The sequence below is a fragment of the Meleagris gallopavo genome, chromosome 2, assembly GCF_905368555.1.
Source record: "Meleagris gallopavo chromosome 2, MGAL_WU_HG_1.1, whole genome shotgun sequence".
Taxonomy (NCBI): domain Eukaryota; kingdom Metazoa; phylum Chordata; class Aves; order Galliformes; family Phasianidae; genus Meleagris; species Meleagris gallopavo.
The window spans coordinates 109,937,536-109,953,842 of NC_139405.1; the positions used below are offsets into that span (position 1 = coordinate 109,937,536).

General features: G+C 44.6%; 1 protein-coding gene across 4 annotated transcripts in view; it reads right to left on the reverse strand.

Annotated features, from left to right (window-relative positions):
* EVA1A (eva-1 homolog A, regulator of programmed cell death) overlaps positions 1-11,090 on the reverse strand; it is a 183,695-nt gene extending 172,605 nt beyond the window's left edge. The window contains exon 1 of one of the 4 annotated variants that reach the window (XM_085218417.1): positions 10,789-11,082. In XM_085218417.1, the coding sequence (XP_085074543.1) occupies positions 10,789-10,888 (100 nt within the window). In that variant the 5' untranslated portion in view covers positions 10,889-11,082. Of the gene's footprint in view, positions 1-10,788 lie in introns of all 4 variants that reach the window. The other 3 variants (XM_085218415.1, XM_085218416.1, XM_085218418.1) reach the window with 3 other exon arrangements.
* Positions 11,091-16,307: the final 5,217 nt, after the last annotated feature.

Consider the following 16,307-nt stretch of genomic DNA (forward strand, 5'->3'; position numbering starts at 1 on the left):
TACATGACAGCTTTTCTACAGAACAAATCAGGCCCATTGTTTCCAATGCAAAAAAGCCCTAAATGGAAAGTTATTGCCCCTTGATAGCCACCTCTTCAAGAGCAGAAAAGGATTTAGATTAAATGCTCACCACAATACCACCACACAGAGCGTTAGTGCAAAAAGCATCAGGCTCTCTCCACATTTGTCAGTCACAAGCCAATGATGTAGGGCTAGGATGGAGGCAGCTCTGATCTCTTCCAGAAAAGAGCACAAGAAAATGGGCTAGCAAGTCCCAAGAGTTCAAGGATTTAGTCAGCCTCCCTCTTTATCAACCATTTTGTAGCTTGGGCCCCTTTGGCCAGCAGACTCAGAGCTGCCCCTCTGTACTAATCCACAGCACTGACAAGGCTAAGAGGGGCTTTAAAAGGCATTCAGCAGGCACAAATACTTGGACCACATACTTCCCAAGATACTAATAGCATCCTGCAGCAGAAATGTAGTTTTCAACCAGAAGAAAACTATTTCACAAAGGGAAAAATCTGAGTTCAAAGAGAATTCTTATTGATATCTCTTATGATCAAGATGGGTCAGGTTGATTTCTTTCTTTTTAAGCTAGTTATTAAAATTGGGACACAGCAAATCCTGACATTACACTTGGAGCAGAGAAGTCAGGACTGGACACAGGTCCAGCAGTCGAGAAGCAGAAGTGTTTCATTCTCTGCCTCTGTGAGAAGCACACTGGAAGGTGCAACATCAGAGCTCTTTGCTGTCGAGCCATGCTGGCAAAGGAAATGAACTCAGCTGCACCCTTAACTTTCACTACTTGTTAAAGCAGAGCTCACCAAAAGCATTTGCTGACAAACCACTGTCTACTCCCTTTGAGCTTAATCTTACCCTAAGTAACTGAAGCACCCCTGCGTAGTCAGCTGCACCTGTCCCCTGCCACCTTCATTCACAGACAAAAGCTGGTGTTATTTCATGCTGCATTAACCCCCTTCTGCAAAATAAATAAGCAGGTCTATGCCTGTCAACATGTACCTCCACTTATTTTTTATCCTCCTACCAATTATTTATGCACTCTGAGAATCATGGGAAAATACTTCATGTCAGAAAGTCTTCAAAGGCAGCACTACTTACTGGTGGGATAGCAGACTTCAGGAGATCCAAGGGTTGCGCCTTCAGCAGGCCCAAAGGTTGTGCCTCTCACTTGCTCTATAATATTTCAATTTATTGAATGAAATTTCTATGTCCCTCATTTCCCCCCCATGCATATAAATGATGGAAGCCTTTGAAAAAGCACAGAAATTCAGGGTGGGCATTATTTATTTTTGACAGCACTGAAACAACATAGAAAGCAACAAAGAAACCTTTTTCATATTTCTTTTTCCTTCACTAAGCTGGAACTCAGCAGTCTGTGGGGAAAGGAGAAGAGAAAAAGGCTATAAACTGCAGCAGAGGAAGTCTTGCACCAGTGAGAGAAGGAACTTCTTCAGGGTGAGGTTGATAGAGCTCCAAAACAGGCTCCCCAGGGAGGCTGTGGATTCTCCTCCTCCAGAGATATTCCAAACCTACCTGGGCACCTGCTGTAGGAGGCCTGCTTTGTAGGAGAGCTGGACTCAATGAGCTCTGAAGGACCCTTCCAGCCCCTACAGTTCTGTGATTCAGGGAAAAACAGAAGGCAGTGAACGCCCCATCCAGCACCTGACTGAGAGTGACAGAGGTTGGCTCTGTCACAGCACTGCAGAAGTTGTGCTTCTGGGGGAGAACTGTATTCATTTCTGGAGGGGAAAAAAAAAAAAAAAAAGAGGAAATGAGTAATCCTAGAAGGAAAGGGCCTGCATGCTTTCTTAGAGCCTACCACTGAGAAAAGAAGTGCTATTGTAAAAGGGGGCTGCATTATTTCAGTCCTTCTGAGAAAACTGAATATATCCAGAAGCGTAACAAGTAGAGAAAACAAAAGTATTTCTTCAACTGCATAAACGCCCTATTTGCAGCCTGGCTGGAGGAAGAGATACTGCTAAACTGCAGTATTAAATACCCTAATTAACCTTTGTTCTTGCTAATGACACTTGTTATTTAAAAAAAAAAACCTTCAGATTCATAAGGAGTGAGCATGTCTGGTGTGAATAGCCACACTGTTTTAAATGGAACTGTACACACATCACAACTTAAAGATTAGCCTCCAGGATGTCTGTAACAAATTACTACAGTAACCAGGCATGCTTTCACTGGTGCTACTTTTCCTCTTGTATCATCCATCTTGGGTGAGACAAGAACCCCGTGGAGATTGGAGGTGGAAGTAGTATGTGCTCATTAAAGAGTAACTCAATTAGAGTGATGAAATGCAAACAACCCAATAGGGTGGATTCAAATAGTTACATCTACCTTAATTTCAGTATTTATTAACTTCCATATGCTTAATGTGCAACCTTAGTGCAGTTTTTGCATATTCCTCACAAAGGATAAACTTCACCAAAACTAAAGGATAGAACTGTGTCCACAGCATCCTATAGACATGGTCTGGGCCACAGCAAGCAGCACTGCATGCACAGGCCCCATGGAGACCTCAGATGTAAAAGATTTCTCAAAGTCTGGGGCTCAAAATTAAACACAATTCAGATACAGCAGGTCAAGTTATTGCCTATCAGCCTACATGCAAGTCAAAAGCCTTTGCAAAAATATAGCAAGCATGGAGGGGGGGGGGAAAAAAAAAAAAAAAAAAAAAAAAAAAAAAAAATCAATGCCAGGAATAGCATCTGCCACAGAGCAACCTTAATATCAGCACAGTGGAGAGAACAATAAAGGATCACAGCTGAGCCCACACATTCCAGGCACAGAATTAGGTCACCCAGAACACAGAATGATACAGCAGTAAAACTCTCCAGTGCCATAGAATCATAGAACCATAGAATTGCTCAGGTTGGAAGAGACAAAGATCGAGTCCAACCACAGCCCAGCCATCCTACCCCAACTCTAACAGCCCTCCGCTACATCACGGCCCTGAGCACCACATCCAAACGCTCTTAAACACAGCCAGGGATGGTGACTCAACCCCCTCCCTGGCAGCCCATTGCAGTGCTCAACAACCCTTTCTGTAAAGAAGTGTTTCCTGATGTCCAACCTAAACCTCCCCTGGCACAACTTGAGGCCATTTCCCCTCGTCCTGTCAGCAGTGAGCAGAGACCAACCCCGCTCTGCTGCAATCCCCTTTCAGGTACTGGCAGAGAGCCATAAGGTCTCCCCTCAGCCTCCTCTCCCCAGACCCAACAGCCCCAGCTCCTTCAGTCTCTCCTCACAGGCCATGTTCTCCAAGCCCTTCCCAGCCTTGTTGCCCTTCTCTGGCCCTGCTCCAGCACCTCCACGTCCTTTCTGTACTGAGGTGCCCAAAACTGAACACAGTACTCAATGTTTTTTTTTGTTTTTTTTTTGTTTAATATTTACTTGTTGGAGTAAAATCCTATTTTAAACCCCTGAGGCTAATATCACACATGTTGATACTATCATAGTAGCATAGCCACCAACAAAAGCAATCTATAAGCTTTCAAAATAAAATGAAAATGAAACAATCACACATGGAGTCTTCAAGCAGGAGGTCTGAATGGTCCCTCTTCAGTAAGCAGCACCATCAAGGTAGCTCACCCATCACAGGTTTAGCAGAATCAATCTGAACACAGAATCACACAATGTCAGGGATTGGAAGGGGCCTCAGAAGATCATCTAGTCCAACCACCCTACCAGAGTGGGAACACTTAGACCAGATCACACAGGAACCTGTCCAGTTGGGTTTTGAATGCCTCCAGAGAAGGAGACCCTGCAACCTCTCTGAGTAGCCCCATCCAGTGTTCTGTTACCCTTGCTATGAAGTTTTTTCTCATATTTAGGTGGAACCTCCCATGTTCCAGCTTGCACCCACTGCCCCTTGTAGTATCATTGCATGTTACCGAGAAGAGCCTGGCTCCATCCTCCTGACACTCACCCTTCACATATTTATAAGTGTTAAAGAGGTCACCCCTCACTCTCCTCTTCTCCAAGAGACCCAGCACCCTCAGATCTGTAGCTCCCCAGATCCTCCTTACAGCTCTTCTTGTAAATGGGAATTATTTCATTATCAGATTTAATCAGCAAGATCAGTTGAGATCAACTTCTGGGCACCCTAGAAAACCCTTGAAAAGTAAGCAAAACTGCCTTACAGCTGGGCAGAACTGGACTCTTGCCTGTCTGGGCCATCAGTGAGATGCAGACTCACAAGTGCAAGATTTCATATGTCCTATCTCACCAAGTGATGCATTGGTAAGGCACTGGAACAAGTCAGTCCAGGGAGGTGGTGGAGTCACAATCCCCAGAGGTGTTCAAAAACAGTGAAAATGCGACACTGAGGGACATGGTTCAGTGAGCATGATGGGGTGGGGTTGGTGATCTTAGAAGCCTTTTCCAATCTGAATGATTCTATAATTCTAAACCAACCTGGCCAGAAATCCTCTAAGCAACTTAGAGCAGCATGATAGGTCTGTTTCTGCAAGCAGCCACATACCTGCCAAGGGACAGAAAAATGGCTAAATTAGCAAAGGTCTTAGGTATAAATAAAAGGGAATGACAAGGACATAAAGAAAAATAAATAAATGTATGCATGCATAATCAGCCAATCTCAAGCAAAACACAAACAATCCTGGTGTTAGTCACCCAGATTCACTGCGTATCCACATAAGTGCAACTCAAGCCAACTTCCAGTTCTGAATCAGGCTCTTTGGGAGACTAAGCCACACTTAAATTAGCATCAACAAAATGATCAGCCATATACCAAGTACAAAACTGTAGGTTATTCAGCCCACTCACCCAAAAAATTAAAAAACCCACCAAGCTTATTCTGCCTCCCCACAGCATAAATTGTTATTTTAGCATTGCAATCAGTTGAGAAAGGATATATTAAAATTCCCACTTTTTTATTGAACAAACCATTTATGTCTTAAGAAATTTGCTTTCAGAGAGTCTTAAATTAGCCAAGTCATTTACCAGAGACAAACTATTGCTTTGATTTTGCAGAAATTTTGTACCTAATAACACACAGACATAAGAAGAATGCTACAAGAACATTTTCCTGGAATAGACTGTGCATGAAACAGCATCCTTTGAGTAGTGATAACCCAAGACATTTTAAAGTGTTACAATTTAAACTGCCACAGTGTATGGTTTGTTATGCTACGCTGTATGTATTAAAAGTTGTTAATAATTGTTAATATAAAAGCGTTTCTAGTCCTGATCAAAATTTCCATCAGTGGATCAGCTTCTATCCCACAGCATTTAGTATTTAGACATTGCCAGTCACCATGCACTTTGGGATTCTTAGAGACTCAGCCCCTGCTGACAGCTCCAGTGGTAGAACACTGGATTTCCACGACGTGAGCCAGAAGCACATCACAAGGGCTCTTGAACTCAGCACACCAAGGCCTGAAGTCATCACAGAATGATGTGGGTTGAAAGGAACCCTGGAGCCCATTCAGTCCCAGCCCGGGCCGGTTGCTCCCAGAAGACCAGGCTGCCCAGGGCCCCATCAGCCTGGCCTCGGGCACCTCCAGGGATGAGGCACCCACAGCTCTCTGGACAGCAGTGCCAGGGCCTCACCGCTCACTGAGTAAAGTATTTTTTCCTAATACCTAACTTGAATCTCCCCTCTTTTAGTTTAAAACTCTTCCCCCTTCTTCTATTTCTATCAGACCATGAAGTGATTGCATATGAGGTTTTACAGACTCATCATGAGGCATTCTGGCACTCACAGCATCCCCATCTTTCCTTTGCGGATGCCCACAAAGCCACATCCATGCTGACAAGCAGTAACAGATCTCTAAGGCTCTGAAATAACCTCTAGGTTTGTGCTTACTTCTCCAGCAGCAGCAGAACCAGCACTTAGCACCCATCCCTGGCTTCATCCTGCAGCACTACCCAGCTCTCTGCCCACTGGACCAATTGTTGTGAAAACTGCTCAGCTTTGGCTGCCAGGCCTGGCCACCCTCCTTCAGCTCCTTAGCCTTTCTGGTACAGCTCACCGTGCAGTCACATCTCCAAAACATTGTCAGGAGTTTCTTAAGCAGCTTTGATGAGCTTTTTGAATTTGTTGCTTCTGCAAAAGAGAATTTCCCTGTCCCAGCACAGACCTCCCTCAGTAAGCCTGCACAGCTGTAACCTCCAGCTGAGGAAGAAAGCAGCCACCTGGGCTGAGGCCTGTCCAACCACAGCACTCAGAGTCCTGCATATAGAGGACATCCAGAGGTGCTCTGGGTTTGTCCCAAAGCAAAGGCTGAAGAACACCTACTTGCCCTTAGCGTCAACAGCACAAACCTTATTACTGTGTTACAGCACTACACTGAAAAGAAATTGTATCTGCCTTTCTCTTCAAAATGCCCCTTTTACAGCCCACTTTTTTAACACACAACGTCCCCCTTGGAACCATGGGCCTATTAGCACTCCAGTATCAAAGTCCAACTGAAGTCATTCAGGAAGCTGCTAGCATGTAGGTGTTGGTGATAATGCAATGAATGGATTTGTCGAACAAATCGCTTTTATTGTGGATTGATAAAACGCAATCAAGAAGTGCCTTTCCCCTCCCAAATGCAGCTCTTGTCAGCTTCAGCAAATGCACTGAGCCAATTAGCAGAGAGGTGGCAAAAGCAGCTTTCACCTGAAACCTGCTATTCTTGGGGAGGGAAAAAACGAAAAAAAAACACACCTACAAAAAATAAAATAAAATAAAATAAATCTGTGCTCTCAGAGCCAGAGGAACCTCCAGAGAAAGCTGCTGAAAGCTACTCAGGGCTCACCTGCAGGGTATGGATGGGAATTATCAGGATTCATCTGGCTCAGTGCCTGATCAGCTCCCTTAAGCAAAGTGCTGCTCACATCAGCTCATGCCAAATATAACATGAAGAACATAAATATTAAAGTGGGTCCAGGGAGAAAAGTACTACTGGGGCTTTTTTCCTGCAGCTTTATGTCCTCCAGATAGGTTGTCCCATGTCAGAAAAGGCAGGAGTTCCAGTCAAAGCTATTCTCATGCCTGGAAACTTAAGTCTTTGGCATGGTTTCCTATGGTGTCTTCTACTAGGTCTGCAAATGGTTAAGTTCACAGTGTAGACTTCTCTACACTGCAGCAGTAGTGAAGGAATCCTTCTCCACTAACATGAAATTGATGGAAATCAAGTAGATCCAATGCCACTGCTGTTCTGTCCACCTTACCTGAAATGAGCTAACAAGTAGGAAAGTTACTGCAGGAACAGATAGGACTGCAGCAGCCACGTAATCACAATGCCTAATTCCCTGTGGACATTCAAGTGGAAAGTAAATGGCCAACAGCCAACGTGGGTTTGCACGATTCATATGCAGTGAAAGAAACCCTGTAGCTGGAGTTAGAGATAACACATGGGATATGAGCAAGAGTTGTTGGCTCAACTTTCAATGCCTGCAGTAAGCCAGTACCAAGATGAGTTTCAGCCCTATTTTCATTAACACTGTGAATGACCTCTGAGTGCTGTAAACACATCACCAGCTCCCAGGGTCTACCCAGAGCAGCAGTGGCAAGGAAAGCCACTGACTTCCTTATCTTGGATCCCTACCACAAACAGAAAAGGGCTAAAACAAAAGTGAAGTTTTATCTTCCAGCAAGGATTTCAGAGTTCATTGCAAGAAATGAGATTAGGATTGCTGGTGTTACACTTAAAGTACAGAGTTGGAAGACCAGCCTCTTACCCACACCCCATCACAGACTTCAAACCTCACTGTAAACGTAAGGGGGTATGTGACATACCATGACACTGAGTCCTGAGCCTTCAAACACTCCTGAGCACAAGAAGCAATCACAGTGAGATTAGAACAAGAGCTCATAGTACAAGAAGCCACAGAGAGAAAAGTTCAGGCCTTTTTAAAGTAGTGGCTACGAAGTGCCTAGTTACTCCACTTGCTCCCCAAAGACTTGCTTCCTACACCCACACCCCCCTGCAAACATCAATGTTTAAAGAACTATTGAAGAAAACTCTAAAACTCTTCACATAGCTCAAATACTTCACCTAAATGGAATTTTGATTCTTACATCTCCGACTGCACCAGTCCCCAGCACAATGCACACTTACGTTCACATTGTGGTGCTTTAATTGTGCAAACAGAAGGCATGGAGCTGCAGAGCTGCTCTTGGGCCTGGGACCACAACAAGGAGATCTCCCAGCACCACATATGTTTTCCTGTAAGAGCCATGCTGGTCCTCCTCTAACTCTTTCAAAGGCCTTTCCATAGACTACGTGAAAAAGAAATCCTCCTGCAGCCAAGAGACACATACCTTGAATCCTGTGCTGTTTCTTTCCAGGACTCGAACTGCAGAATATTTCTATCTTGCCCCAGAAAGAACATAACATATTACTAACCAGTATTACCCCCAGTAATACTCGGTCAAACCAAGCAGAGAAGCTGTGTGGCTGAATGAGGTCTACGGGGTCTTAAAAACATCATTCTCCAAAGAGCATCAGTTGCTCTCTGGGAAAGTACTGCTATTTGAAACCTGGAAAAGCCTTTCCATCCCGGAGCACCTCATCATCTCCTTCCAACAATTGGACAGCTGCCAAACTGCTGCTGAAACCTTTCAAGGGAATAGATCAAGCCTTGCATTCCTCAGTTCATCTCCTTGGGATGCAGATAATTCATGTCTCAGATGAACATCCACTGGGTAGGGTGGTAGGGTTGTATGTATTTCCTGAAGACCTTCAACTGCTCAAATGCAGCCGTATCAGAGACAAACTCTGAATGCCCAGAAGTATAGAAAACACAAATAAATGGCCAGAAACCATTATAGTCAAATTATACTACAAGACTCTCTTCTCTTCCTTATTACACCTGGCAATTCTTGTATAGGGATAACAGTAGCAAAAAGAAGTGTTTCATCACATAGAAAGAACTACCAGACTCCACCATTGCTGCTCAAGCTCTTAGCATTCATCTCTGCAACGTGTTTTGGGGAAGCATAACATGATTTGGAAAATATTGAGTCTTTCCCTACCTTTTTTCATCTTGCTGTCAACATAGCTTCTGAATGCTTAAAACTCTATCAGAAGCACCCACAGCAGGTACAGCCCTTTCCTGCAGCAAAACATGTTTCCTGTCCCATAAGGTACAGTTAGTTCAACAAGATTGGGGACATTTGCCAAGCCTGCTATTAGGAAACTTAGCTTGAATCGGATGATGATTTCAGCCATTGTGGAAACACACTGCAGACTGTAGGGCTCAGACCCTGCATCAGAGTACACCACTCAGTGCAGGTACACAAAGTAACAACCCTCATCACAAATCATGACCACTTTCTAACATTTAGCATATGTCATACATTTTTTTGTTTTTTAAATGACAGCATCTACCCCCACTGTCAGAATCACCAAGGCCAAACAAACGTGCACTTACTGCTCTGGTTATGTTACATACACAATGTTAAGCACTCTCGCTCTGGGACATTTTTGCACACTTTAATGTTTATCAGTTGGCTTGTCTGGGAGGAACTGTATCCGTATTGCAGAAGGACCAGTACTTCCCATTACAGCATTTGCTACTGTCCTGCCCACTCTACACACCCCTTTCTGCACTAACTTCACTGCAACAAGGAGCACAGAGAAAGCTCACTGCCAAGAAAGGAGGAGAAAAACACACTCTTATTTCCATTCAGAGGCAGATCTGCTTTGAATGGCAGCCCCTCATCTGACCCGCATCTGAACGGGACTTCAAGCAAGACAGTCCCCTTCAATTCCCACTAGAGGTTTTCAAACTACTGTATGATTTCCCCCCCATGTCCACCACAAGCTCCTTGTGAGCTGCACACAGGCTACATGCACTCCCAGCAAGCAAACAGCAGTGCTGCAGTGTGCTGAGACCACAGTCTGGCGAGATTCAGCCCTTGCAAATGAATGTTTTCATTAGCAAAATATATTTGGCAGGTTTTGTATGCTACAACGGTTTTACAGCGCTCACCTAAACAATACGCCAGACCAGAGTCACAAAATTAAAGGAGATATCCAAGAAGAATGACCCCAACAGCCATTCCTGAGCAAAATAGTCACCACTGCTCACATGAGACCTAGCATGTTTTCTCTTACCCATATGCACATTCACAAGGAACGGAAAGCTAATTTTAAAGTGACTGATGCAGTTATATACATAGAAGTTATATGTGACTCCACACCTTCAAAGCACTGTGCATTTAAATGTTGTGCACAAAAACAACACTATAAACATTTTTTATTTCCTACTGCATAATTAATTCGTAATTGAGACACTTCATCCTGGGTTAAGCCAACACAGGCTCAGAATGTAATTTATTCTGTGCATCTAATGTCTCCCCTTGTTTCCTGAGCTCAGGAAACATTTGGAACAGTGAGGAACTGTATCTTAAAAGCAAAGGAATTTGGCCCATTACAAAAGGTAAAGCTCAGAGAGGATCAAAGTATTATATGCTAGATTGTCTCAGGTCCTAGATCTCTTTTAATTTCGCAGACAAATACAGCACAACAGCAGGTACAAATAGAAATTAACATTATTCCCTTCCTTGTTCCCAAAGTTACTCGGATCTAACTTATCTGAAGCAGTTTTGCTAAGGGTTATTGAGATAGGATTTTAACAAACTGAAAATCTTACAGGAGATCCTTTTCATCAGATTACTTTAAAAGGATTGAAGCTGCTCCCTGTGTAACTATCCCTGATCTGCTCGTACGCGCTTTCCCCGCGCTGCTCCCCCGCGCTGTAACCGGAGCTCCCAGCCAGGAGGGACCAGCGCTTCTTCCCTACCTGAGAAGTCTGCAGAAGTCTTAGCAAAGTTGCTGAAAGCTGTCAAGCACATCAGTCCTACGAGAAAAGTGGAGGTGGGAGACACATCCGGGCAGCACATCCTTAATTATCCTCACGGCTTGTTTTCTTCCAGAGAGAAGGAAAGCGCTGTCTGCCCCAGTTCAACACTCACTGCCCGAAGAAAACTATTAGTCCCATTGCTTGGAAGGATCACCGCCAACAGCCAGGAAGAAAAGGCGGTCGAGCGCACACCCCCACCCCACTGGAGTGAATGAATCCCACAGAGTGAGGCTGGCGAATGACGCCGACCTACCTGAGCCCTGGCGGCAGTCCCAGGGTCCTAAAGGCCATCCCTTCGCCCCGATGGCTGCGAGCGCCCAACGTGCAGCCGTCCCGCAGGGCACAGGGAGAGTCGTGCGGGAGGGCTCCGGGGTGCTTCACAGAAACCTGGTTGCTGCTACAATAGACTCTTGCCTCTCTGGTGCAGAGGGACAGAAGGATGGAAGTATTTTCAAAGTAGGGAGCCCAAAACAAAGTGTTTGAATATACACGGGTTTCTGGAGTGGTGGGCGCTTGCAGCTGCTGCTGATCCTGAGAAGCAGTGCTCTGCCAGGCTGCTGGCAGGTCAACTCTTTGGTTATAACCAGTGTTGCAGCTGATCCCACCTGGGATACTTGGCACTGGCCCTGGGATCAAACCCTCCTGGATCTCATTGCTGGTGACTGGGCTGACTGGTGTCAGCCCACACATCCAAAATCCTCTTTCCTTTTGATGGCAGCCAGCCACACCAGGATTCCTCTATCCCACACTGCATGCCTCTCCCCTCCCTCAACTCCAACAGGTTTTAATACAGATCTGTAGTGTTCAGACCAGGAGGCTCATCTCCTGCCATAGCAGTTGCTTTAACTGAGTAGCATGGCGCTTGAGGCTGACCCCTGCACTGCTCAACCTACAGAGTTAAGAGACAGCTTTGGTTCATGTGGAAGCATGTTCAGTGCTTGATCTTCGATGATCTCCATCTGCATCCACACGGCATCACGCCAGCCATCCCAGCTTGAAAGACTCAAGCTCTAGGAAAATCAAGGTGGTTGGACTGGTAGACCTGCTCTCCTCAGGTTAAAGAGCTTCCCCTTGGGCTTTGGTCATCTTGGAGATCTTAGGCTCTGGTCACCAGCACTAGCTGTGTATTTGGCATAGGCTTTTGTTTAAATAATGGACATAGCCAATATATCTCAGCTAGAACAAACTGACAGTGCAAAGAGCAGATGGATAGTTTTAATGGGCAAAACCAAAGGCAGAAACTGGCAGCCTGCCTGCACACATAAACCCACTGAACAACACTTCATAGGGCTCCTGGGGAAGAGTAGATGGAACTGCTCCTTTATCTTGCAAAAAGAACTTGAGCAGAAACCACCAAGGAAAACCACAGCTGACTTTTACTCCTCCATCCACATAGAATTTAGCCAAACATCCTAAAAACCTTAGATCTGAAAACGAGACGTCAGCCCAAACACCTATTTTTTTCCAGAGCTGCATGCCCTTGTAAAGAGTTTCTTATGCTGAAATTTCCAAGTGTTTCAGCTGCTCTCAGATGAGAATCAGACTGGCTGTCAGACTACACGTGAAAGATGTTTTCAAGAGCACTGCCATGAATATCAGTTGCATTGCACTCACAAGAAATCCTCCCTAACCTGGTCCATGGGTTAAAAGCAAACTGAAAGGGGTCTGTATGGCTGTTTGCCTTCTGTCCAAACTGCTGCTTGCTTAAGTTTCAGCCAGCAGCAGCAAGAATGAGGGTAGTGTGGGATACGCTGAGTTTGAGTCCTGTCCATGCGCTACCCACCCAGACCACATGAACAAGGGGCTGATCAGGCTCAAACTGCACCCAGGTAAGCCTCCTTCCCACAAGCAGCTCCTTGTGCCTCAAAGATCTATAGCAAAGAGACAGATTGGGCACCTCCCAAGGACAGTGGCGGGCCTCATAGCACAGATGTACCCCAAGGGCTTCCAGGCTACACTTTGTTTCACCTAAAACTTCAATTCCACCTGCTAGCCCTTTCAAGGTAAACCTAAGTTTTAAAGAGAAAAGATTGCGACTTACTCTTCCTAGGTCAGCTTGAGGCAGTTGTGCCAGAAGTGAGGAAAGATTCAATATTTCCCTGAGACAAGTAATGAAAGGCTGAGGGAATCACACAGAATTGTAAGTAAGAGCTCTGTCCACTTGACAACACTGCCTCCTTTTACATGAACGTAAATTAATAACTGTGTTTATACCTACAGAATTCTGTCTAAACTGGGTGGAGAGAATATCAAATGCAAATTGGCAAACCCTCCCAGCATAACATGGCTTTTCATACCTTTTTCATTTTTGATGTTTCCCCTAAGAGTGTCTTATGGAAACAGGTTGGGTTACTCATAGAAGTAAACACAGTTTGCTTTCATCAGTGTGAAGGCACAGGGCATCACATAATGCAGTTTTGCAATACAGTATCAAGCATCTCAGAAGTTAAATTCTCCCTCGTCTCCATATTCAGTGTTTAACAACAGCTGGGCAGAACATTCAAACTGACAAGCCTTTTAAGTTTTCCCACATTTCGCATCATTTAATCACCCAGTTTACAGGAAAGATATAAATTCTGGGGGACTTTTCTTCATACCAGGACAGGTTTGAAGTGGGTGCATTGCTAATTCAGAATGGTGGAAAGTCCCCCAACTTGTGAAAGTGTTGGAAATACGTATTTGGAGACTACAGAAAGATTCACAAAAAAACACAAAACCTTTCTGCTCATGACTGCACCAAATAATTGATGTTGAAGCTTCTCTCATCTGGCATTCTCTTTTCAGCAATGACATGTTCCATTAGAGGATACAGTACGGCCTGGTCCTTTGTTTCAGGCCAGCACATCCAATTTGACTTGGTTGGTGCCTTGTGTATGGAGTGCTATTGAATTTATCACTGTACTAGAACTACAGAGATTTGGAGTCTTCATACTTCATATTTGTACTCCACCACAAGTAACAGAAGGATTCCAAAAGACAAGGATTTCAAGGATCAGAATCCTTCAGTTATGAATTGGACTCTAGCTTTTCTCATGCTTCTTCCTTCTTGCCTGTTTGGATGTTGATCTGAGATTTCTTGCTATGTGGGTATAACATCACCCAGCTGAGACTATGTAGGACTATGAAGTACTCTGAAACCTTCAGGACTTAATGCTGTTTTCTTAAACCTCTAACATGAAACTATTCTCCAACTTGTCCTAACTCATTAGTCTTCATTAAGAGCTTCCCTGAGAATGTTTCTCAGCGACTTGTATGATGGTACATGGTAGCTTTTTCTCTGCCCCTGCAAGCTTTCCTTCAAGATATTCATTAGCTCTCTTGGAGTGCTTACTAGGCAAAAGGATGATTTTTACACCTGAAAATATCTATCCCTGATCAAGATGGTCTTTGCTCTCTCAAGCAGTCACGTACACTCAAACAGCTTGTATCCCCATCACACACTGATGCACCCACACTAGCAAGCCCTCAATGGCTTAGGCAGTTCAAGGTGAGTGGTGTATGTTTTTCCTGTCTTCTCACCTACAGTAATCAAAGGAGAATTTACTCTATCCTGCTGCCACATAGTTGCGAATTGCTTCAAGTTATAGTAGTTCCCAGTATTTCTCATACTTTATGATAAACTCCTTTTAATCTTGACCTCCCATTTCCCCCCTTTTGTTTTCTCTTTTCCTACCACTCGCACACAACTCACACTGTCATTTATTTCCACAGAAACCAGAGTTCTTCCTCATACTTACTTGCCTGGAAGTTCTCTACTCATCTCTGATAGAAACATGCTTAATGCAAAGTAGGATTCGTCTCAACATTCAGCCATAGAACTACACTTGAAGATGATGCCCAAGCATTTATCCCAAACCTCATGGATACTGTGGACTTCACATTGAGGGCATTTGAGTGCAGTAGCATGAAGAACAGCAATGACGTCCTTCAGCACTCCCACACATCCTCCTGCCCCCACATCCACCCATAATTACACCCTATCCTTATTGCAACTGATGTTACAACTTACATCATTCAAGATTCAGCTGCTAAAGTCAGTGAAGAAGTTTTTACTGACTTCTCGGGTTAAACAAGAATTTCTTTTCCCGTGAGAGTAAGTGACAGAATCATGGAATGTCCCAGATCGGAAGGGACCCAGGGATCACCAAGTCCAACCCCTGGCTGCACATAGCGCCACCAAACCCAAACTGAGAGCAGCATCCCAAAGCTCTCCAAGCTCCACCAGCTCCAGGCCATGCCCACCGCCCCCTGGGGCAGAACCTTTCCATAACCCCCACCTTGTCCTCCCCAGCTCAGCTCCACACTGCTCCCTCAGGCCGTCACCATCACCAGAGTGCAGAGCTCAACGCTGACCTTCTGCTCCTGTGTGGAGCTGCAGCCTGCCGTCGGTTCCTCTGCTCTGGAGCCAACAGCCTCAGCTGCTCCTCGAACACTTTGCCCTCTAGGTCTATCCCTACCTTCATAGCCCCCTCTGGATTCTCTGATAGCTTTACGTTCTGATACTGTGGTGCTCAAAGTCGCACCCGGTGCTCGAGGTAAGGCTACATCAGGCAGAGCACAGCAGGACAGCCCCCTCCCCGGCCTGTTGGCAGTGCTGGGCCTGGTGCACCCATCACATTATGTTCCTGCCTAGCTTTATTCTGGACTGCACTTCAGAAAGTGAACCAACAGCGCAGCTCTGAGCCCCTCGCATCCTCAAGGCTCTGATTGTCAATATGCTTGAACAACTCTAGATCTCAGGAAAGCAGTTTCATTGAAGCTTCATGCTTTCTGATGTTCTCTTTATTAAAGGGCAGGTAAAGCAGAAGGCAGTGCTCAAGACAGCACAAGGAATGTACAGCAGGGAAATTTATTCGCAGCACAAACTGAACAGAGCTCATTAACTTTTTTTTTTTGGCCTTGTGCTTATCATTGCTCAGGGGCACAGAGTATTTCCCCGGTTTTGTGTAGATAGCTAATTTCATAAAGAGATCTCTAGCTCACAGATCATAAAACTGATAAGAAATCAAAAGGGAAATGGAGGAAATGCCTTTCTGGTGAATGGATAGCCTTAATCCCAAGTATAATTTCACAAACAGTGAAAATTCAACAATGATCTAGGAATCAAAAAGATAAATTCTCATCTCACATGCACTTAAGGCAAGAAATGCTGCTTAGAGTACATTTTATTCTCCTTTTTTTAGAATCTTTTCTATTTGAAAGGATAGTTACAGGAGTAACTATGCACTTCTATGTGTACTCAGAGCAATATTATTGTCAATATGTATTCTACAATGGTTTCAAAATAAGATTCAGTGACAAAGTCCAGGAACAGTGGCCATTGCAGATAGAGCTAGACTATATCATCTATAACAGACTAAGAAGCTTACAATAGCATAGAAATTCAAGTCATTCGAAAAACAACTTTGCACTTTTCATCCACAACACCAGCATTAGAAAATGCTAGTTAACTTCTAGAC